The 21,846-nt window shown below is 50.0% G+C and overlaps 1 protein-coding gene across 6 annotated transcripts in view; it reads left to right on the plus strand.

The window, feature by feature from the left end:
- The window catches only part of LOC115480714 (methyltransferase-like protein 24), a 61,674-nt gene extending 40,443 nt beyond the window's left edge, over positions 1-21,231 (plus strand). For 4 of the 6 annotated variants that reach the window (XM_030219574.1, XM_030219576.1, XM_030219575.1 and 1 more), the window contains 4 exons: positions 2,233-2,331; positions 9,110-9,252; positions 13,920-14,157; positions 20,269-21,226. In XM_030219574.1, coding sequence (XP_030075434.1) covers positions 2,233-2,331; positions 9,110-9,252; positions 13,920-14,157; positions 20,269-20,586 — 798 coding nt within the window. In that variant the 3' untranslated portion in view covers positions 20,587-21,226. Of the gene's footprint in view, positions 1-2,232; positions 2,332-9,109; positions 9,253-13,919; positions 14,158-20,268 lie in introns of all 6 variants that reach the window. The other 2 variants (XM_030219572.1, XM_030219577.1) reach the window with 2 other exon arrangements.
- The last annotated feature ends 615 nt before the right edge of the window (positions 21,232-21,846 follow it).

The raw sequence follows: 21,846 nt of genomic DNA on the forward strand, positions 1-21,846 counted from the left end.
ACATCTTACTATGTAGCTGAGGGGCCAAGTCCAGATATATAGACGGAACGAGATGGGGAGTAGGAAGATAGTCGGGATAAACGGATGGCTGGCTATAGTCAAGGTAAGTTCTGTGTGAGGAACTGGTCTAAGTTAGTATCTGGAGTGGACAGTAGCCTGGATAGGATGGCCGGATAGTGGCAATATTCAGTCTGCTTTCCGAATCCTTAGGACTACAGACAGAAGGCTGTCCTAAATTATCCAGGTCGCAAATTGCCTCCATCTGGGTAAGTTCCGGACCCGCCCAAGCTCCGCCCCAGATGGCACAGGTGATCTGTGAGGGTGATGAGGGGCACTGTCCAGACCGTGCCTCTGAAGTGGAGTAGTGGCCTAGTGGTTAGGGTGGTGGACTTTGGTCCTGGGGAACTGAGGAACTGAGTTTGATTCCTGGCACAGGCAGCTCCTTGTGACTCTGGGCAAGTCACTTAACCCTCCATTGCCCCATGTAAGCCGCATTGAGCCTGCCATGAGTGGGAAAGCGCGGGGTACAAATGTAACAAAAAAAAAAATCCCAGTCAGCAGCACCTATCTGGATAATGCTTTTGAATACTGACCCAATAGCAGTGGCATAGGAAGGGGGGGTGGGCGGTGGGGCGGTCCACCCCGGGTGCACGCCGCTGGGGGGGGGGGGGGTGTCGGCTCTGCTGGTTCACTGCTGTCTCTGCCCCGGAACAGGTTACTTCCTGTTCCGGGACAGAGAGAGCAGGGAACCAGCGGAGCCGACGCAGCTCCCAGCAACGTGCACTCGTGGGCGGATCGGCCCGCCTGCCTGTCCCTCGCTTCTCACTGTAAGTAAAAATGCGCTCTGGGGGGGGGGTGCGCACCGGAGGGGGGAGGGTGCACCATGCTGCACCCGGTGGGGGGTGCACAGTGGCGACCCGCCCCGGGTGTTAGCCGCCCTCGCTACGGCACTGCCCAATAGTTAAAAACCTCATCTAGGTAGGGGTTTTGTGAGTGGGCTGACTGAAGACACATTAGTTACTTGAACGCAGTAGTGATGATTGCGGTTTTCCCATGTGGGGTGGTCGGTTTACAGAGCGGAGAGGCTGAATGCACCCCTTCCCCCTCTCCTGATGTCCACATCTCTCCCTGCGACTCTGTGGAAAATCTTGTTTTCCTCCCTAAGTTCAGACCTAGCCATATGTTCGTATCATTTACTCTTGTAACAGTGCCTGACACTCCAATAATACAAATTATTATAAATCACATACAGACCTCCTGCCAGTTTATGGTACAGTCTAAATATATCACCATTTGTATCTTTAAAAACCCCCACTGCCCACTTAGCTGTCCCGCTGAGGTCATTCACACGTAAGAAGTTTGTGGAGACCTTGTGGGGAGGCAGGGATAACGCGTCTGCTGTGAGAAACAGGGGCATATGAACTGAGAATCCATATTTCTGAACCCATGGTCCAGATGGTGATAGTGTTGGTGGTTCCATCTTCCTTCCACCACCCCCCCCCCCCCCCAGCTCTGCAGTCTGCAAGATTAAAAGAAATGTCTTTGCTGCCTTTTCTTTCATCAGGAGAACTTAACTCCTTGTTCTGCCAAGTATTGTCTGATTTTAAAATGTTTTTTTTCCCACCAGGCAAGGTTACCAACTGATTCCTTCTGCAAGCCAGGGCGGCTGCCTCTAACAGCCGGTCCCGGTTCTGTCCATCTCTCTGTCTCTAAGGCTTGATTCTCCTTGCAGTCTTGGGTGGACTATGGTAGTGGGTATGCATCCTTGTAGGTTTCATGAAATCTGGCAGGGAAGAAGCATTCTTTAGTCTGGGTTCATATTCTCCACAGACTTTGGTCGGTCATCTCTTTCCCTAGCACTGGCTTTTCCTGTACTTTCATTGCTGGGCTGCAGACTGTACATTGGTCTCACACACAAGCAGGCCAAACCATTAGGCAGATTAACCACAGGCATCTCCCATGGGACATCGCCATACAGTCCTGCCTGAAACGGTTACAATAAAGCCCACACATAGATCAGAGAAATATTTCCACTGTGGTTGTTTCCCTAAACCTGAAAAACTTTCATGATTTCCATCTGAAACCAGACATCCTACTTACTGATCAAGTGCCGTTTCTAGATCTAAAGGTGTTTTTTTTCTACCCCTCCCCCCCTTCCATTTCCCTTTCATCTTATTTTAAAATTGCTGCAGTGATTTCAGATCACAGGGCTGCTTACATTTTTATCCACAGAAGCTTCCACGGCAGCTGAACCTACAGCCTTGGGCAGACCTGAGTGAGTCTTTTGAAAGCGAGGCCCAGCGTTTTCTCAGGTACATCGGGACGCTCCAGGTGGGTTCCACCATCCTTCTCTCTCTCACGCCCTCCCGACTGCAAACGTTAGAATGCCGCCATGGGTATGTAAAAAGATCCGAGCAGATTCTGTGTGTGCTATTAATTGCCATCCTGCTTTATCTAACTTAATTAATGTGGTCCCAGTTTTATCTCTGGTAGGTGGGTTTGAACTTGTAAGAGAGCTTTGGACCAAAGAGCTTCACTGGAAGCAAAATCATTTTAATGAAAAACATCAAGTTGAGTCAGAGAGCAGAATCAGCATTCGTACTGCTTGATTCACTTCAGAAACCTCAGGTGTGCTGAAAAATGGCCTGCGGTAGTGTAGACGCGTGCTTTGGGCGGGCGCAGAATTATTTTTTAGCGCACCTACAAAAAAAATGCCTTTTTTTGTTGTTGTTGTTGAAAATGGGCGGTGCGGCAAAATGAAAATTGCCGCGCGTCCGTTTTGGGTCTGAGACCTTACCGGCAGCCATTGACTTAGCGGTAATGTCTCACGCGGTAACTGGGTGGTAATGGTCTAGGCACGTCAGAAAATTAAAAAAAAATATTTTTCAGATGGGCGTAGCAGACGGGCACCAAAATTGAAATTAGCGCAAGGGCTGTGCAGTAACTGGGCGGTAACTCCAATTTGGCACACGCTGGCCATGCGTAGGCGCTAACGCGACTTAGTAAAAGGGCTCCTCGGCGAATCTGCCACATTAGGGGGGTTCTTTTACAAAGCCGTGGTAAAAAGTGGGCTGCGGTAGTGTGGGCACGTCTTTTAGGCTTTCACTGGGCCATTTTTTTACCACGGCTGGGAAAAAGGCTATGTTATTAACGGGCCTGCGCCAATATTAAAACTAGCGCGTGCCTATTTGCGGCCTGAGCCCCTACCGCCATCCATTGACCTAGCGGTAAGGGCTCACGCGCTACCCATGCAATAACCATGCAGTGTGCGCTAACATGGGCGTGCTGCCAGTTACTGCTGCGAACACCCTCGCGGTAGAAAATAGAAAATTATCTTCTACCGCGGGATTCGGCACACACCAAAATCAGAATTACTGCCAGGTGCACCCGCTACCCTGGAGGTAGTGCCGATCGGGTGCACCCCTAGAAGCACTGTGACCAGCAACTGCTCAATTGAAATGGCTTGCAAAGCTCAGGCTGTGTTCTGCTTGGCTTTGGACCAGATGTTTTCTGATGATGGCATGAGAAGGGAGAGCAGAGCTGCCAAATTACCAAGATCCAAGAGGGAGATTTCAGGCCGGCCCTGGATGTCTGACAACCTTTTCCTAGTGTATTATGGGACCTGCAACACTGGTTTCCAAAAGGTTGTACCAGGGGACTTACAAATGCCGCACTGCTTCAAGATGTGAGTTCAAAACCAGCACTGGCCAAACAGTCTCCCTCCTGGAACTGGGTAACTTTAGCATATCTGGCAGAACAAAACCACAGCTGAGCCTTCCAATTCAAAGAGCAGAGACATGCATGGAGCCCTCAGTTGTCCAAAATGACTCCCCCACCCCTAACCCTCTAAAAAGAAATTGATTTGGCGGCAGTGTGAAGTAGTCCAGAATGAGTTAACTAGGTCAAGAGTTCCCGGACTGAGGACTTAATGTTCTGATCTGTCCTATCATTGCCTCACTGCAGATTTACCCAAAGCTTCTGAGGGACTTGTAGAAACAACAGCTACTTATACTGTGCTTTCAAATCACATCTCGAATGATATAATTCTGTTATTTGTAGTTTTTTTTTATTTTATGGAATGGAGCAATGTTAAAATTATAGGAACTGTCCACCGCAGGGGTAATTCTTAAAAGGTTGCCAACAGTTAGGACCGAGATCATGCCCGCTAAGTGAGAATTCTATAATGACATTTGCTCTGGGCCACTAGTGTGAATCCACATTTTCACGCCTAACTTTAGGTGTGAGCATGTACACTAGCTCAATGACTGGCATAAACGCTAGCATTCTAGAACCTGTGTGTGTAACTTCCTGATACGCCCCTGTCCCGCCTCTGCCCCTCCCAGGTCCACAACCCCCTCGAAGTTTGAGTGCACAACTTATAGAATGCTGTCAAAGGGCAGCTACAAGCATAACTGCTAATTGCTTTCAATTAGCACTAATTAAGAGCAATTATAGCCTACTGGTCATTAGCACCAATAATTGGCTCATTAAGGGGCCCTTTTACTAACCACGTCTGCTATGTGCGCTGGAAAATATTTTTTATTTTCCGGGGCATGGCGCTAACGGGGCGGTAATCGGCATTGTACGTGCGCTGACGATTACCGCCAGGTTTAATGGGTGAGACCTTACCGCTGGGTCAATGGGTGGTGGTAAGGTCTCAGGCCCAAAATAGACTCGCACCAATTTTCATTTTGCCGCACGTTTTTGCAGGCGCGCTGAAAAAAATGGACCTGCACGTGCCCAATACACGGGTCTACACCAGCGCAGACCATTTTTCAGCAAACCTTAGTAAAAGGACCCCTAAACTAATTTACACACACACATCTCTCAGGGTCGCCCAGATCGGCATAATCGAAAGCCGATTTTGGCCGTCCTCAACTGCAGTCTGTCGCAGGGACGACCAAAGTTCACGGGGGCATGTTGGAAGCGTAGCGAAGGTGGGACTGGGGCGTGCTTAAGAGATGGGCATCCTCGGCCGATAATGGAAAAATTCTGGCCATATTCAACCTTCTATACAACCTTGTATTTGTTCTCAACCGACTTGGCGAACGCCTTGACGGTACTGTGTAAGCCACATTGAGCCTGCAAATAGGTAGGAAAATGTGGGGTACAAATGTAACAAATAATAATCTTACTGTACACCACTTTGAGTGAATTCCTTCAAAAAGGCGGTAAATAAATCCAAATAAATAAATAAACTGACCTTATTGTGTAACAGCATGCCCTAATTTGCACATTGGTTGCAAGGGGGTATATGTGTGTCTGTGGAGTGGAGGAGTGGCCTAGTGGTTAGAGCACCAGGGCCGGTATAAATCCTGCTGCTGCTCTTTGTGAGCTTGGGCAAGTCACTTAACCCTCCATTGCCTCAGGTACAAACTTGGATTGTGAGCCCTCCAGGGACTGGGAAATATCAGGGTACCTGAATGCAATTCACCTTGAGCTACTACGGAAAAGGTGTGAGCAAAATCCAAATAAATAAGTAAAATGGTTAAGTACTGAGCTGTGAGTTAAAGGACAGCATCGCCCCACTCTCCTTCCACATTCTAGGAATGAATACTTCACTGAAGTTACCCACTTTCAGGAGGGAGAGCTTTAGACTAGACCTGGATTTCTGACAATCCTTATTCTGATGCAGAATCTGAGACTACAAATACCACAATGCACTGGGATGCAAGTTCAAAATTAGGACTAGCCCAAAAATATTTCTTTTCATGATACTGGCACTTAGCAGCTCTGTTAAGAGTATTGAAAAAAAATGATTTTTAAATTATACTTCTGCAAATTCTGTAAAAGAGTTGCCAATCAAGAGGGAGATTTTAAACCAGCCCTTGATTTCTGACAACCCTGTTGGGGATAGTGCTGGGCAGACTTATATGGTCTGTGCCAGAGCCGGTGGTTGGGAGGCGGGGCTGGTGGTTGGGAGGCGGGGCTAGTGCTGGGCAGACTTATACGGTCTGTGCCCTGAAGAGCACAGGTACAAATCAAAGTAGGGTATACACAAAAAGTAGCACATATGAGTTATCTTGTTCAGGGGTGTAGCCAGCCTTCTGTGGGGGAGGGGTCCAGAGCCCGGGGGGAGGGGGCACATTTTAGCCCTCCCCCCGGCGCCGTCCCCCCACCGCCGACATTGCTGCCCCCCCCCTCCCGCCGCGAACCCGCCGCCGCTGCAGCATACCTTTACTTTTGCTGGCGGGGGATCCCACTCCCCGCCAGCCGACGTCTTCTTCTTAGTCACTTCCTGCTCTTCAATTTGTTTGCTGATGTCCTGCACGTTGTACGTACAGGACGTCAGACTCAGAGAACAGAACTGTTCTCTGAGTCTGACGTCCTGCACGTACAATTACGTGCAGGACGTCAGCAAACAAATTGAAGAGCAGGAAGCGACTGAGAAGACGTCGGCTGGCGGGGAGTGGGATCCCCCGCCAGCAAAAGTAAAGGTAGGCGGCGGCGGAGGCGGGTTCGCCGGGAGGGAGGTCCTGGGGTGAATCTGCGGGGGCCCCGGCCCCCTCAGGCCCCACGTAGCTACGCCACTGATCTTGTTGGGCAGACTGGATGGACCGTGCAGGTCTTTTTCTGCCGTCATCTACTATGTTACTATGTTCTGATGCATTATGGTATGTGCAACACTGATTTCTGAGTTCAAATCTTTTTTTATTATTATTTTTTTAAGTAAAGCAACAAAAATGGTATACAAAATGATGTTTCATCAGAGAAATACATTACATGCTCAAATGAATAGAACTATTAAAACAATTATGGAAAAAGCAATACTAAAATAATAAAAAAAAAAGGAGATGTTATATAGAGACATAATAAACTGGTAGTTTTCTGTAAATATCAAAGTATATAAGTAGATATAAGACTCTGACAGTGGTGTACCAAGGGGGGGGGGGTGGTCCGCCCCGGGTGCACGCCACTGAGGGGGGCAGAGGGAGCATGGAAACGAATGAAGCTGACCGGCACGCGGCACCCCCCCCGGCGGTGTGCACCCGGGAGGGGTTCTTTTGCCGGGGGCGGTCGCGCTGCACCTGGGGGGGTCGCTGCACCCAGGGGGCGGGGCGCATCGGTGATCTGCCCCAGGTGTCAGCCCCCCTAGGAACGCCACTGGTTGCTTTGAGCCTTTATATACCCATACATTTTAATGTCAGTGTGATTGCAAATCTTGTTTTGTTTGTTTTTTAAGTTCAAATCTTTTTTTTATTCAAATTCAGATCTTTTTTATATTAATTTTTGTTAAAGTAAAGTAACAAAAACATGTATACAAAATGATGTTTCATTAGATAAATGCATGACATGCTCAAATGAATAGAACTATTAAAGCAATTATGGAAAAAAAATACAAAAATACTTAAAAAATTAAAAAAGAAGGGAGATGCTATACGGAGACATAATAAACTGGTAGTTTTCTGTAAATATCAAAGTATATAAGTAGATATAAGACTCTGGCAGTGGCGTACCAAGGGGGGGGGGTGGGGGGGGCGGTCCGCCCCGGGTGCACGCCGCTGGGGGGGTGCCGCGCGCCGGTCAGCTTCGTTCGTTTCCATGCTCCCTCTGCCCTGGAACAGGAAGTAACCAGAGGGAGCATGGAAACGAACGAACCTGACTGGCGCGCGGCACCCCCCCCAGTGGCGTGCACCCGGGGGGGATTCTTTCACCGGGGTGGGGGGTGTCCTTTCGCCGGGGGGGGGGGGGAGTCGCTGCACCCGGGGGGCGGGGCGCATCGGCGATCCGCCCCAGGTGTCAGCCCCCCTAGGAACGCCACTGGACTCTGGTTGCTTTGAGCCTTTATATACCCATACATTTTAATGTCAGTGTGATTGCAAATCTTGTTTTGTTTGTTTTTTAAGTTCAAATCTTTTTTTTATTCAAATTCAGATCTTTTTTATATTAATTTTTGTTAAAGTAAAGTAACAAAAACATGTATACAAAATGATGTTTCATTAGATAAATGCATGACATGCTCAAATGAATAGAACTATTAAAGCAATTATGGAAAAAAATACAAAAATACTTAAAAAATTAAAAAAGAAGGGAGATGTTATACGGAGACATAATAAACTGATAGTTTTCTGTGAATTTGAAAGGATATGAGTAGCCCTTTATATATCCATACATAGGATGTCAGTGTGATTACAATATGTATCCAAAGGTTTCCATGTCCGAAGAATGGCCTGTGGGTTGTTTTGGTTTTTTTTTTCAGCAGATTTTAATTCAGATTTCGATATATATACTGTGTTCCACTAGAATGTAGCACCAACCTGTTTGCATTTTTCCAGCTGCCTAGAATCATCTGCAGGGCAATGGAGATTAAAATATCAAAAAGCTTGAGATCTGATTCCTGCTCGTCTAATTGAGGATGTGCCGAACGTAGAATTATTATATCAATTGAGAGCTTGGTATGAAAGTGAAGTATAGCTTGGATGTATTTCCAAATTTGCAGCCAGAACAACTTAAATCATTGGACCTAAATATATCATATGAATTAATGTACCTTCGGATTTGGTACAATGCCAACAAGAGTGGTTAGGGGAGAGACCCGCTTTCCATTTTTTTTTCATAGGGGTCCGAGTTGCCCCGTGTAGTAAAATGTAAAGGGATTGGGCCATGCTGGTTGAATGAGGTGGCCTGTTTTGAGTATGCAACACTGCTTTTATTGGGTTAAATCAGGGACTATAAATCCCACAGTGCTTCAAGATGCAATTTCAAAACCAGGGACTGGCTAAAAAGTCTCCCTCCTGGAGCTGGGTAACTTAAAAGCTCGGTTTAAATGAAATTTACTTTGAAAGCAGACTGTGGCTTCTCAACGGTGTAATACGAAAATGCGTCTCATGGGCTCTTGACAAGCTTGACCTAAAGCACAGCACCAGAGCTTTCGCAGGCGAGATGCCATGCATGTGACTTTCAGAGACCATCTGTTAATTCTTAACCTTGCTAGAGGCAGAAAGAGATCACAGGTTTTGCAGTGGGGCAGTTGGAGGAGGATATTATCCTTTTAAAACCAGCAATTTACCCTCCTGAAATGAAATCTCTCTGTGCTTCCTGTGTCTGCTGTTCAAAAGAATTCATTCATCCAAGCCAGCTCATGCTTTTTCCCTTTCTCCATCTGCAGCTTCACTGCGCTGTGGTTCTAAGCCAAGCCCTGCCGAGGGGCCATCTAGATGGTGCGGAGGGGGCCTGGGCAGTGTGTTTGGACCACATGACCACTATATCCCTGAAGCAGCAGCAGGAGAAGTGTCTTGTTTACACATTCAGGTGAGAAACAGCCTTCCCTGGAAAAAGGACGCATTGCACAGACTTCATCTTTATGGGTCTGGACTGGGAAATTGTTGGTGCATAAGTATTGCAATACTGGGACAGACCAAAGATCCATCAAGCCCAGCATCTTGTTTCCAACAGTGGCCAAACCAGATCACAAATACCTGGCAAGATCCCAAAACAGTACAAAACATTTTATGTTGCTTATCCCAGAAATAAGCAGTGAAGTTTCCCCAAGTCCATTTTAATAATGGTCTATGGAGTTTTCCTTTAGGAAGCCGTCCAAACCTTTTTTTTTAAACCCCGCTAAGCTTTACCACATTCTCTGGCAACGAATTCCAGAGTTTAATTACACGTTGGCATCCTCCATGTGGAACACGGGGCGCTGGCTTCCAAACTCTTGCACCCCCCCCCCCCCCAATACCGATTCAGCATTTTACTCCTGGTATATTTGCCAACCGTATCCAGATTCACCTGACAAGGTTGATGCAGACCTGGGTTTTACCTCATAGCATGCAGTGGCTTATAATTCTCATTTCCCCACTGCATTCCTTAAGAAAAGCAAGACTACAAGTTCCTGCATGCAATGGGGTAAAGCCAGGACTGGATTGACCCTGTCAGGTGAATCTGGATCCAATTGGAAACCCGAACTCCTGGTCTTCGCTGGGGTTCAGGCCTCATTTTTGACTGTGTGGATTTCTCGGGTTTGCCAGTCTGTTCTTTCTTTTCCAGACATGGCTGTGGCAGGTAGGGAGAGTCACACCTGGCAGCTGAGTTGTTTCCAATGACTCAGCCTATAATCACTTCTGCATCTGCATTCCTCTGGCTAATCCACATCATGGGTGCCTGGCAGCATCTGTTCCAGGCCTTTTTGTTCTCCACAAAAGAGGCAGACAAGACATCTCCTGATTCCAGGCTACTATTCCCCCCTCCTCCTTCCCTTTTAGTTCCCTTTATATCTGGGGTTCTCAGTCCAGTCCTGTTGGGACACACCCAGTCAGGATCTTCAACAGGGAATGAATAAGGGTAAGAGACATTTGCATGCAATGGAGTTAGTTAGTGCATGCAAATTTCATTGCACATATCCTGAAAGCCTGACTGGGTAGTTGTGACCCAAGGACTGGGTTGAGACCCCCCCCCCCCCCTGGGCTTTATACACTATACCTGGGCTTCTCAACCATCTTCTGATGCACACTTCTCCAGTCAGGTTTTCAGGATCATCACAGTGATAGAGCTGTCAAGTTACCCGTTCCAGGAGGGCAGTGGCGTACCAAGGGGGGGCAGTCCGCCCCGGGTGCACGCCGCTGGGGGGGGGGGAGGTGCCGCGCGCCTGTTGGCCAAGTCCGCTCGTTCCCTCCCTGCTGCTCCCTCTGCGCAGAACAGGTTGCTTCCTGTTCCGGGGCAGAGGGAGCAGCAGGGAACGAGCGGACTTGGAGCCGACAGGCGCGCAGCACCCCCCTAGCAGGTAAAAATGCACCCGGGGGGGGCACGCTGCACCCAGGGGGGGCGCATCGGCGATCCGCCCCGGGTGTCAGCCAGCCTAGGAACGCCACTGCAGGAGGGAGATGCTTTGGCCAGTCCTGGATTTCTGCCAACCTCATCCTGGTGCATTATGGGACCTGCAGCACTGATTTCAATGGATAGAATCATGGGCTACAAGTCCCACACTGCTTTGGGATATATATATATATATATATAAGTTTAAAACCAGGACCGGACAAAATTCTCCTTCCTAGAATGGGTAACTTGGCAGCTCTGCAATGAATATTCATGAGACAAATTTCCATCCAGCAGGTCTCCAATGTGTGTAAGTTTGTCTCATGCATATTCAATGTGGTAATCCTGAAAACCCCACTGGCTAGTTTTGCCTCCAGGAGAGGGGTGAGAAGCGCTGAATTAGGAGACCAAAAGTGCAAAACGATAACAAGAGTAGAAAAAGGGAGGGAGGGAGAGAGGGGGAGGCGGTGCCGTAGCGAGGGGGGCTGACACCCGGGGCGGGTCGCCGCTGCACACCCTCCCCCCCCCGGGTGTAGCACGGCGCACCCCCCCGTAGTGCACTCTTACCACTCACGTAGGAAAGGGGACGGGTGGGAGGGCCGCTCTGCCCTGAGTGCACGTTGCTGGGAGTTGCGTCGGCTCTGCTGGTTCCCCTGCTCTCTCTGCCCCGGAACAGGAAGTAACCTGTTCCGGGGTAGAGAGAGCAGGGAAACCAGCAGAGCCGACACCCCCCAGTGGCATGCACCCGGGGCGGACCGCCCCATCACCCCCCTTCCTATGCCACTGGGGGGAGGGCAAAATACAAAGAATGGGGAAGGGCAAGACTCTAGGCTCCTTGCACCACCTACTGGTAATCCACCAGCTTGCCCCTACCTTATGCCACGCGATACAGAGTGTCAGAAACTGGCACAGACAGTCACACTCTTCAGAAGGCTTAATTTATTACAGAGATGCCAAGTTGCCCAGTTCCAGGCTGAGATTTTTGGCCAGTCCTCGTTTTGAACCTACATCCAAAAGCAGTATGGGATTTGCAGTGCCTGATCCTGCCCATTGACATCAGTGTTGCAAGTCCCATGATGCACCTGGATAGGGTGCTCAGAAATCCAGGACTGTTCCAAAACTGGGTAATTTGGGTTTCTGTAAATCAGTATTTCCTATGGTGCAATGGTCATCATGGTGAGTCAGCTGGTTCTGTTGTCTCAGTGGTGTTCATAGCTATAACTAAGCATGACAGGATTAGAATTTAATTCCTGCCTCCCCACACTCACATCAAGAGTGGTTCTGGGATGCTGAGGCTGTGGACAAGGTCAAGGCCAGCACAGCCCCTAGACCAGGGGTGGGCAACCACAGTCCACAATCCAATCAGGTTTTCAAGATTTCCACAATGAATATCAATAGAAATTATCTATTGATAACCTTAAGAGTGGACTAACACGGCTACCACACTCCTCTACACAATGAATATGTATGAGATTGATTTGCATGTACTGTTTCCATTGGCAAACCCAAATAGATCTCATGCATATTCATTGTGGAAATGTCAAAAACCTAACAGAGTTGTGGACCTTGAGAACCATGGTGGGCCACCCCTACACACATAGACTAGGCATCTGCCTAGAGCGACAGAATGGGGTGGGGGGGGGGGGGTATAGCACAGTCCTGGTCTATGCAAAAATCTTTCCGTACTTTACATCTCATTTCTGGACCTGCTACCACTGCCTCCCCTGCTCCCCCACCCACCTTTCCCTGGCCAAGCAAAAGATTAAAAGAAGCATCAACACTGTGCAAGTCCTATAAGCACAGACCTGCACTAAAGTGCCTCTTTTTCCTACCTCCTCTGAGGTAATCTTCCTGTTGCAGAGGGGCAGGACAAAGCACTGCTTCAGCTTGGGTCTGTGCTTACAGGGCCAACTTCTTTTATCTTCTTCAAGCTGGCCTGGGAAGAGGTAGGAAGGCAGGAGCAGCAGCAAGAACTGAAGGTGAGAGATGCTGGATGTGGGGTGGGGGAGGAGAAGCTGGAGAAATGAGAGGAGATAGAGGGGAAAAGAGAGATGCTGGCCATTTGGGGGGAGAAGGGGGATGTAGAAGAGGAAAGAGATGCTGGTGAGCTGCTGGGGGGGAGGGGTAAAGAAGAGAAGGAAGAATGGCACAACTGAAGGTTTCCCTTAGGGCATGCAATACCCTTCAGCCATCCTTGGCTGTGGAACAGTGGCGTAGGAAGGGGGGGTGGTGGGGCAGTTTGCGCCGGGTGCACGCCGCTGGGGGGGTGTCGGCTCTGCTGGTTCCCTGCTCTCTGTGCCAGCGGAGCCGACGCAGCTCCCAGCGACGTGCACTCGGGGCGGAGCGGCCCTCCCACCCATCCCCTTTCCTATGCCAGTGGTAAAAATGAGCGCCGAGGGGGGGGGGGGGGAGGGGTGTGTGCAGCGGCGACCCGCCCCGGGTGTCAGCCACCCTCGCTACAGCACTGCTGTGGAATGGAGTTTGCTGAGGTGCAGGAAGTTATCTTAAACACGGAAAGTTCTTGGAGTTATTGGCGTATGTAATAATTTAAATATTCTATGTGAGAACCATGGAAGATGGTCTGCTCACTCTTGGTGAGATTGAGGAAGACTGCCCAGGGCCTTCACACCATTTCTTGACTCTTTTGCAGGGCTGCTGGGGCCGGGCCCAGGACAAGACCGCCCCCGGCCCCCCCCCACCTGAGGTTGCGTCGCCGGGCCCCCCCTCCACCCGAGGTCGCGTCGCGCCCCTCCCAACCCGAAAACGCCGGGCCCCCCCTCCACTCGCTGCCGGGCCCTCCAAACTAACCTGAAGCACCTTCACGTTCGTATCGCAGCAAGCAGCATCAGCAGGGCAGACCTCTTCCTTCCTTCCATGCCCCGCCCTCGTGGACGTTATGTCAGGCGAGGGCGGGACACGAAAGGAAGGAGTGGCCTGCCCTGCTGCTGCTTGCTGCGATGCGAACGTAAAGGCACTTCAGGTTAGTTCCGGGAGCTACGGAGGGCGGGCGGGCCGGACTGCAGCGGTGCCGGCCCCCCCCCCCCGGAGGCCTGGGCCCGGGGACTTTTGTCCCCCCTGTCCCCCCCTCTCGGCGGCCCTGCTCTTCTGTAACTTCTCAGCAATGTTTTCACAGCCTCCTTCACCCATAATCCTTCTTATTTCTGCAGTGTGGTGAAGAGAACAACAGATTTTGCGGAGAAGATGAGCGATGTGGGATGTGAAGTGCACAGTTTTGGTCTGACCCCCCAGAAGGAGGATGACCCGGGACACAAGAATCAGCGGATAGTGCATCACCCACGCCTGTGGCTGGACTGGCGTGAACACCGATTGATTACTTCGCTACAGGGGCAGAAAAGTTCTTCCAAAAAGCTACAGCAGATCCTGCAGGAGTTGGGTCACATGAAGGTAATGTGATGCACTGGACATCCCCTAGCGATCCTTAAGTCTTGGGCATTCAATGATCTGGAGCCAATCACAGGCACTTACACAGGAAGCTTACACGCAGAAATGTTCTGCCATGACAGACTGAAGTATTCCCGTGTAAAGCATGTTGGGGGCCATGCTTGGGTGAAAGATTCTCCGTAAGAATATCGGGAGCAAGTTTCAGATAGTAACGTAGTAACATAGTAAATGACGGCAGAAAAAGACCTGCACGGTCCATCCAGTCTGCCCAACAACACAAACTCATGTGTGCTACTTTTTGTGTATACCTTACCTTGATTTGTACCTGTCCTTTTCCGGGCACAGACCGTGCAAGTCTGCCCAGCACTATCCCCGCCTCCCAACCACCAGCCCCGCCTCCCACCACCGGCTCTGGCACAGACCGTATAAGTCTGCCCAGCACTATCCCCGCCTCCCAGCCACCAGCCCCACCTCCCATCACCGGCTCTGGCACAGACCGTATAAGTCTGCCCAGCACTATCCCCGCCTCCCAACCACCAGCCCCGCCTCCCACCACCGGCTCTGGCACAGACCGTTTAAGTCTGCCCAGCACTATCCCCGCCTCCCAACCACCAGCCCCGCCTCCCGCCACCGGCTCTGGCACAGACTGTATAAGTCTGCCCAGCACTATCCCCGCCTCCCAGCCACCAGCCCCACCTCCCATCACCGGCTCTGGCACAGACCGTATAAGTCTGCCCAGCACTATCCCCGCCTCCCAACCACCAGCCCCGCCTCCCACCACCAGCTCTGGCACAGACCGTGCAAGTCTGCCCAGCACTATCCCCGCCTCCCAACCACCAGCCCCGCCTCCCACCACCTGCTCTGGCACTGACCGTATAAGTCTGCCAAGCACTATCCCCGCCTCCCACCACCGGCTCTGGCACTGACCGTATAAGTCTGCCCAGCACTATCCCTGCCTCCCAACCACCAGCCCCTCCTCCCACCACCAGCTCTGGCACAGACCGTATAAGTCTGCCCAGCACTATCCCCGCCTCCCACCACCGGCTCTGGCACTGACCGTATGTCTGCCCAGCACTATCCCTGCCTCCCAACCACCAGCCCCTCCTCCTGCCACCGGCTCTGGCACAGACCGTATAAGTCTGCCCAGCACTATCCCCGCCTCCCGCCACCGGCTCTGCCACCCAATCTCGGCTAGTTTGCAAAAGTAGCAATTGCGTGAATGCTCATTTTGAGAGAAAAACCACTCGGGTAGTTTGCAAAGTACTAGGATGGCGCAGCTTAAAGAATTCAGTAGATCCTTTCACTAAACTGCGCTAAAATCTAGGCTTAGCGAGCTACGACGCGGGACTTTCCTGTGCGCAAAGCCCAGTTTTAACTCGGACAGTTTGTAAGGCATTTCTGTTTTGTTTTTTTGCAGGTCACACACTGATGTTCCCATTAGCACGGAGAACCTGCAAAAAAACATGAATGAGGGAGCACATAGGAGGCACTCAGGCCCCCCCCCCCCCCCAGTTACTCTGCGCTGGCAGGATAACACAGCCCTTTCCACACCCCACCGTAAAATTCTAAAGAAAATCATTACCACAAGGTTTAGCTCATAGGAACAGGGAAAATACCAGAAAACTCTTTAACGTGTTTCTACGGTACCCTGTTTTCACGTGCTCAAAAGTAAACGCAGGCGCTAGAGGCCACGTTTACCTGCGCAGAATGTTCAGAGTGGTCTAGCATGGGAATCAACGAGCGTGTTGGGCACTAGCGCAGATAGCAAGCAAATATAGCAAAGGTGTAGCCAGACTCAGTATTTTGTTTTGGATGGGCCCAGAGGTAACTTGGATGGGCCAGTGGCATAGCTATGTGTGGCCACAGGGGCCTGGGCCCCGATCTCTGGTGCCGCTGCATTGCCTGCCCTGCTCTGTCTTCCCCTCACGTCCGGCATGCTCCTTTTAGTGCAACTGAGTATGCTGAATTTCACTAAAAGGAGCGTGCAGGATGTAAGGGGAAGACAGAGCAGGGCAGGCAACGCGGCGGTGCCGGAGACCGGCGTTGGACAACGCTTCAGCTGGTGGGGGTTGGAGACCCCCGCCAGCCAAGGTATTTGCTGCGGTGGGGGGGTGTGGCAGACCAAAATGTGCCCCCCCCCCACCTTGGCCTCTGGCCCCCTTTCACCGTGAGGTCGGTTACGCCCCTGGGATGGGCACCCCCAATAATTTTGTAAAGTTGGCTCCTATAGTCCCATGGGCTGGACCTTGGTTGCACAAGCCCTTGAATTTTCACAGGTTACACACCCCAAACTCAGCCCTGGGGGCGAGTGATTTCTTCCACTTGTAGTAGACTGGGAAAGGGTGAGTCCTATTTACAATTTGGTTTTCAACCTTCCGTGCCTAAAATGAAATCACTAGTGCAGCTCTCAGACCTCTTCCCCATAGTTCTGGCACATTTGACAAGTGTTGCCCCACATTTTCCCACCTATTTGCAGGCTCAATGTGGCTTACATAGTACCGTGAGGCGTTAGCCACCTCCGGTGATGAAAACAAATACAGAGTGATGTGATTATCGAAAGAGATGTGTTACAAGATTAGGAGAATCGTAGAGAAGAAGAGTTATATAGGGCTCGTTACGGGCTTTGGTTTCGTTGTGTTGCTGGGTTCAGGCACTTAAGTTGGGTCAGTGGGGTATGCCCAGTGGTGTGCTGGAGCAGGCTCTCATAGGCTCGCAAGAGCCGGTTGTTAAGAATTTGGGGAGCCGGTTGTTAAAGTAGGGCCCTCCATGGCTACTTTAACAACTGGCTCCCAAAATGTGGGCTTGGGCCACTTTGCTGGTGGGGATGCTGAGCCCTGCCAGCCAAGTAAATAGACTACTGCTGCTCCCCGCTCCTTGTCTGGGCAGCAGACTGGGACTTCTCGAGCATGTGAGAGAAGTTCCAGCATGCTGCTCAGAGCAAGACTTTGGGAGTGGTGGCGGTCCATTTATTGGCTGCCAGCAAAGGTATGTCTAGCGTGCCCGCACGAAGGGAGGGAGGAGAGAGAGGCAAGTGTTGCTCCCCCACCCCACCCGACCCCCACACCCGGCCACCCCTGGCCCTTCCAACTGCAGAGCTGGCTACGTCCAGAGAAAGAGCCTGTTGTTAAAAATTTACCAGCACACCCCTGGGTATGCCTTTTCGAGCAGGCTGGTCTTTAGTGATTTCCGGAAGTTAAGGTGGTTGTACGTTGTTTTTATGGCTTCCGGTAGTGCATTCCACAGTTGCGTGCTTATATAGGAGAAGCTGGATCCGTAAATTATCTTTCTGTAACTCTGCTTAGGCCTTTTTTCTTCATCCAGAATCTTTTTGTAACACCAACTGTATCTATCTCCTGGAATGGCGATGCCCATAACAGGGGCTTGTAAGCCACATTGAGCCTGCAAATAGGTGGGAAAATGTGGGGTACAAATGCAATAAATAAATAAATTGATTTCAACCTATAGGTTATTTATGTATTTACTAGTAAAAAAGCCCCGTTTCTGATGCAAATGAAACGGGGGCTAGCAATGTTTTCTTCTGTGTGCATGTGGGAGTGTGTGTGTCCCTGCCCTCTGGCCTCTCTCCCCTCCCCCCTCTGAGTCCTTCACTGTTACAGAGCCAGCGATTTGATTTCGTGCTCTGCTGTTTTCCTTCACTGACTGTGTTACAGAGAGGGCGGGGCAGACACTCATAGGGAAACCAGATATCTCGCCCCCTTCACACTTCCGGCTGGAGGCTTCATAGAACGTTGGTTTTGCCTTTTATATAGAGAGATTTACAGGCACCTGTACTGTGCCGATGTTACTGCTTCTTCCTAAGGCTTGTAAGGAAGCAATGATCCATTTCACGATGGGGTGCATTTCTCTAGTTCCCGTGGCATCTCGTTTTCTTTTCTTTTTTTTTTTTACTTTCAATTTTTACAAAATATCAACTGTTCAGTGACATTAAGACAAAGTTCCAATACCTAACTTATATATCTACTACTTAAAGAAGTTTTCAAACAACAACAAACGAGAGAAAAAAACTATCTCATTTTTCTAATACAGTTGCTCTCTATATAATTCCCCTCCCTCATCATTTATCCATATCTTGCTTCTCCACCCCCTCCCCCATGACCAACCCTCCCTACCCCCCTCCCCTCAGCTACCCTCCCTCCATTCCTTTGAACCCTCACATGGACTCGATTAATTACAAAGTTCATGTAACCACCACTAGACACTCCAGATGTACCCATTCTGTCGCTTCTTGATTAAGGCACCCCACTCTTCGATCTGTCATTTACCCGTTTTTCGCTTTCCAAAGGAGCTGCAGAGTTACCTCTGCCCCCTCCTTCCAGTATTTGTGCATTCTTCCTTACGTGCATGGTGTCCCGTGCGGGTGTTTTGACGTTAGAATTAAGGGTGTCTGTAGCACGGGGCTGGATTTGGGGGGATGGGAGTGGTGTGTAGGTGGGTGTCTGGGTCAGAAATGTATTGGTAGGATGAGGGTATACTGGGGGTACTGGGGTCAGTAAAGGTGGTTGTAGGAAGCATCTGCTGTGGGTGGTGTCGCTTATAAATGGGTTATATAGCCAGTGCATTCTTTCTAGCGAAAAAGGTGCCGGTACTCAAATGCTAGGCCACCCTTCATGGGCGGGGTGATCACTAAGGGACCCACCCCACAATAGCCAGGACCCCTGCAACCAGTCACAGAACCTATGACAAGGCAGAATTGGTGTGTAGAGCCTGAGCTCTGTCATTAAAACTTGGGGTCCATGGGTCAATTTTAGCAGACAATGGAAAAGGTGCCGGTACTCAGTACCCCCAAGCACCCTCTCAAATAAAGTCCTATATATAACTCAGAAGCACAGTGAATGTGTCTGAGACAGGGAGGGTGTGTGATATGGGGCGGGGTGGGGCTGTCATCAGAAGACAGTGATTAGGCTTGAGGGGGCTGTTCCAGATAAGATGAAGTGTAAGGTTCAAGAAAGTACTTCTGTATCCCCTCTTCCTCTGCCCCCAAAATGCAGGTAGAGCCTGTATTCAGCAGGGTCGGTTTTTAGTATTTTTAATAAAAGACTTCTTTGTTATCCTCCTTGGATTTGCCTCACTTCTTTTTTTTTTTTTGCGACTGGGAGCAGCTAAGCATGGCCGACACTGGACTTACCTCCAGCAGTGTTGCTGCGCCTCCTGTTGATCCCCCACCTGCCCTGGTAGCAGAAAAAGCACTTAAGGGCACATCGTCCCCGGCTCCCATGGGGCTGCTGTCATGGCAAAAGCCGAGATCTCACAGCTCTTATTACCAGACTGGCCCCATGGCAACAGGAGATAATGTGCTCTTTAGGGGTTTCTCCTGGTGCCAGGCTGAACGGGGTGATGGAAAACCAAGACTGAGGGCTGGTGAAGCAACACTGTTAAGAGCTAAGGTCAGTCACTGCTCTTCTCACCTCCTTCGGGTGGGCCCAGCATTACTGCCTCCCCCACCCAAAATTTGTCAAATGGGCAGCACTGTCTTAAGCCAGAAACACACCCTGTGTCACACATCCCCCAACGCATTCACTCCTCCCGCTGCATCGCAGCCAAGCAGGGGAGACAATGGACGGGGTACGGTTTAGGTGCCCCCGCCTCCCTTGTGCCCTGTGCAGCTGCACCGATTCCACACAGCTCGCTATGACCCTGGTTTGAGGTGACCGTGTCACATGATCTAATGGTAAGACCTGCCCCATATCTATTTCTCTGATTGTCTTCACAATGGGCCAGATTTGCTAAGTATTGTTTTCCCCATAAACGCACAACGGGGGAGGGGGGATGTCTTATACATAAGTAAAGATTTTTGTGGTTTTAGGGCACCAGGAGCAGAAGGAACCTGTCTGTCTCATGCTTTCCCCGTATTGCAGATATGAACTTTGTGCGCACAGCCAACAAGACAAATCCAGGACTGATTCTAACAGTTGCCTGAGCACCTGTTTTTCTGTCTTTTTCATATAACGAATGATGCTCATAGCTTGCTTCACTTCTTGAGCTTAGATGGATATTCCAGTGAATACATGTAACTGTACACAGCATACATCTTGTCATGTTCGAGAGTGAATGAAGGTTTTCTCACGGCCGTATGCATCTTTTTCCTTGGAGCAGATTGATGTGCTGGAAGCCGACCTTGCCAGCGCCGAGTGGAAGATTCTGGAAAGCACGCTGCTGGATGGAACGCTGGAGGCCGTGCACCAGCTCATTCTGACTATCCACGTGCATTGGCCTGGCTTTGAGGTGGCCGGGAACGAGACCGCCGTGGTAAGGTATTGGTACAGCCTCCTGAAAGACCTGGAAACCAGGGGATTCCTGTTGTTCCACAGCTACCAGAACCCTGACAGACCACAGCTGTTTCTGCACAAATCCCACTTCAACACCAGCAGCTCCTACACCTTGGGCTGGGTCAACACCAGGTGGATGTTTTGACAGAGGAAGTAAGGACAGAATAAGTACTCAGCTGATTTAAGCTAAACTCCTAGTAGGACCTGATCTAGAGTCAAAACAGAACTTGACCATGTGGTTTTCCCAGAACTGCACTTTAAATAGGAATGACTCATTCTTGGATCACATGTGCAGGTCACATGACACACTGATTGCTGCTGATTGGCTAGGGCCATATCTTCTGACTTCTGCTGTTAATTATTATATATTTTTTCTGTAGATATACAAGTCCTGCCTCAATTTCCCACTAAAACGTATTGGCTTAAACACTGTTCTAAACCTCCTAAAATAGGCTCTGGATTTGTTTTTAAACTGGGCAGCTCTTGGCTGGTTCTTTGCTTTCCAGGTCAGTCCAAACTGCTGATATTTTTCTGCTATTTTACATTCTCCTACTCAAGCAAACGCAAGGGGGGAGGGGGGAGTCCTCACAGTTCTCACAAGAAAGGCACAACAAGGGTGAGAGTGAAGAGGGTCCCAACTGACCAAGGGAAACCAGTCGTCTCTGGTTGTTATGCCTTGCAGTGCATATTGCTCCAGCGTATTCTTGGTGTTTTTTTTTTTCCATTTGTAACTCTGTTAAGCTGACTTGCTTTGAACTGCTGCGACCCCTGAGGAAGGCTTTTTGCCGAAACACGGCCCATGTAGGGTCTTTGTGTCAGTAGATTTTGGCAAATAAACTTTTTGATGCTTTTGCTTCTTGGTCATTTCGAACTCTCCTCACTCTCACCCTCGTTGGCGCTACATTCTCCTACCCTCCTGAACACACTCAGTTGAGTCATTGAATTGAACCAACCAGGCTGGGGGCTATGTGGAACCTTACAGCCATGGTCATTGCTTGGGAGGAACCATCTAGATGTCGGTCCCACGCAATGACCATAACTTATCCCACCTTCCAAGGACTGTGAAGGCTGTTCGTAGCTCTGGCTGACCCAGGAAGTGGAAATTCCGGCCTGGGAACTGAACTGGTGACCTACCACATCTAAGCCTCTGGGCTGGCCCAAGAGAACTCAGTTTGTTTGATGGAAAAACAGGCACAGGACAGACTCTCTAAAGCTCATTTCGGGGCCAAATTTAAGGATGGAGCAGAGGCCTCAATTTTATAACAGACACCTAGATTGAAAGGACCAGAAGCTGCCCATTTCTAGCCTGTTTTAAAGACACTTGGGCATCGGTGTGTCTTTATATGAAATACTAACACAGACCCTCCAGAGATTGTGTCTAGAGCAGGTGTAAATGTACAGGCGT

This window comes from Microcaecilia unicolor, chromosome 11 (assembly GCF_901765095.1).
Source record: "Microcaecilia unicolor chromosome 11, aMicUni1.1, whole genome shotgun sequence".
In the NCBI taxonomy this organism is placed as follows: domain Eukaryota; kingdom Metazoa; phylum Chordata; class Amphibia; order Gymnophiona; family Siphonopidae; genus Microcaecilia; species Microcaecilia unicolor.